A 1,828-nucleotide genomic window follows, 5' to 3' on the forward strand; every position below is an offset into this window, starting at 1 on the left:
GGGGGGGGGGGGGGGGGGGGTGGAGCAGAGTTCCTGTCAGCTTCCACTTCTGAGGTTGATAATGTAACATACCTGTTTTTAATATTATTTCGATTTCGTATTATCTTAGGTAAAGGATTTGGAGATCAATCAAAATTTGCGTACCCTGGTAAACAAGACGGTTACGAAAAGGTCGTCCTGCTGCTGGTTCCTCTGTTGGGTCAGCTTTTAGGATATCTTTGGGCTGTGTGTCTGCGGAACACAGTTGAGAGTGTGCTGTTCCTGTTCAGTGGGGTCGTTGTCCTTCTGGCCGCAGTCCTCACCACCACCGTGGCGATCCCTATGGACAACATCACTACGTGTATTTGGGCATCTGTCTGTTTTGGTATCCTTGGTGTCGCTAATGGTGAGTAAAACCACAAGAAATCATGGAGATTTATATTCAGTCGAGTGAGTTGGATTTCAAACAAGAATTGATTTTAGCGAATATATATATATATTTACTAATCACGAGATTGTACAAAATGTTAGGACATCAGGCTAGACCTATTGAATTCTTTTCCTTTATTGACAAACATTACATAAATACTGTCATAACAATCATAATTAAAAGTGTAGGGGACATAACTGGAATCATTGTCCGTTTCTGTTTTGGATATTAACAAATATATCATGTTTATTTTTTGACAAACCATACCACATAACATACGTTACCAAGAAATACTATTTTGTAACATTTCAGAATATGATATGCATTGGTAATTGGAGTTGTACCAACAATAATCTAAATTAAAGAGATCAATCAGCTCCTACACAGAAATATTCAAAGTAAAAATATCAAAAAACACATCATAATTGACGAGATTTTTACTGCTTATATTTATACTTTGGAAATAGAAAACTTAATATGTTTGTATTTTATCTGTCACAGGACTTGTTTCCATGTCAACACAGAAAGTCCTACCTGACATTTTCGGGAAGCAGAATACTCGCTTTGTTGCTGGTATGGTGGCGTGCATGATATCCCTTCCCAGGCTGGTAGAGTCACTTTATACAGGTAAGTTTACAGGTGTGTATGTACTGATGTGTATGTGTGTAAGAATATTCAATACTGTCAAAAGTTCTGAGGAAAAGTTTGATATTGATCAGTGACGTTTTGTAGAAAAAGAAGGATATATATTATTTCCGACCGGTAAACGGCGATAGCCAATTTGAATCATGTGTTACAGCAAATATGATAGCACATGCGACTAAAATGTGCATTTGGATTAATATAGTAGTAATGCTTCACACACTGATGATTGACACTCTAACCAATCGTCAACCAGATACAAACATACAAACAATTGTTCTACGTCAACACACCCAGCAATGGTCTACGTCAGCACACCAATCAATGGTCTACGTCAGCACACCAACCAATGGTCTACGTCAGCACACCAATCAATGGTCTACGTCAACACACAAAGCAATGGTCTTCGTCAACACACCAATCAATGGTCTACGTCAGCACACCAAGCAATGGTCTACGTCACCACACCAATCAATGGTCTACGTCAACACACCAATCAATGGTCTGCGTCAGCACACCAATCAATGGTCTACGTCACCACACCAATCAATGGTCTACGTCAACACACCAATCAATGGTGTACGTCAACACACCAAGCACTGGTCTACGTCAACACACCAAACAATGGTCTACGTCAACACACCAAGCGATGGTCTACGTCAACACACCAAGCATTGGTCTACGTCAACACACCCAGCAATGGTCTACGTCAACACACCAAGCAATGGTCTACGTCAACACACCAAGCAATGGTCTACGTCAACACACCAAGCAATG

At 40.2% G+C, this 1,828-nt stretch overlaps 1 protein-coding gene across 1 annotated transcript in view; it reads left to right on the top strand.

Moving 5' to 3' along the window:
- The window catches only part of LOC110450958, a 15,498-nt gene that overhangs the window by 9,440 nt on the left and 4,230 nt on the right, over nt 1-1,828 (top strand). The window contains exons 5-6 of the mRNA XM_021498775.1: nt 110-385; nt 911-1,036. Of these exons, the coding sequence (XP_021354450.1) occupies nt 110-385; nt 911-1,036 (402 nt within the window). The remainder of the gene's footprint in view (nt 1-109; nt 386-910; nt 1,037-1,828) is intronic.

The sequence above is a fragment of the Mizuhopecten yessoensis genome, unplaced genomic scaffold (genome assembly GCF_002113885.1).
Source record: "Mizuhopecten yessoensis strain PY_sf001 unplaced genomic scaffold, ASM211388v2 scaffold603, whole genome shotgun sequence".
Classification (NCBI taxonomy): Eukaryota; Metazoa; Mollusca; class Bivalvia; order Pectinida; family Pectinidae; genus Mizuhopecten; species Mizuhopecten yessoensis.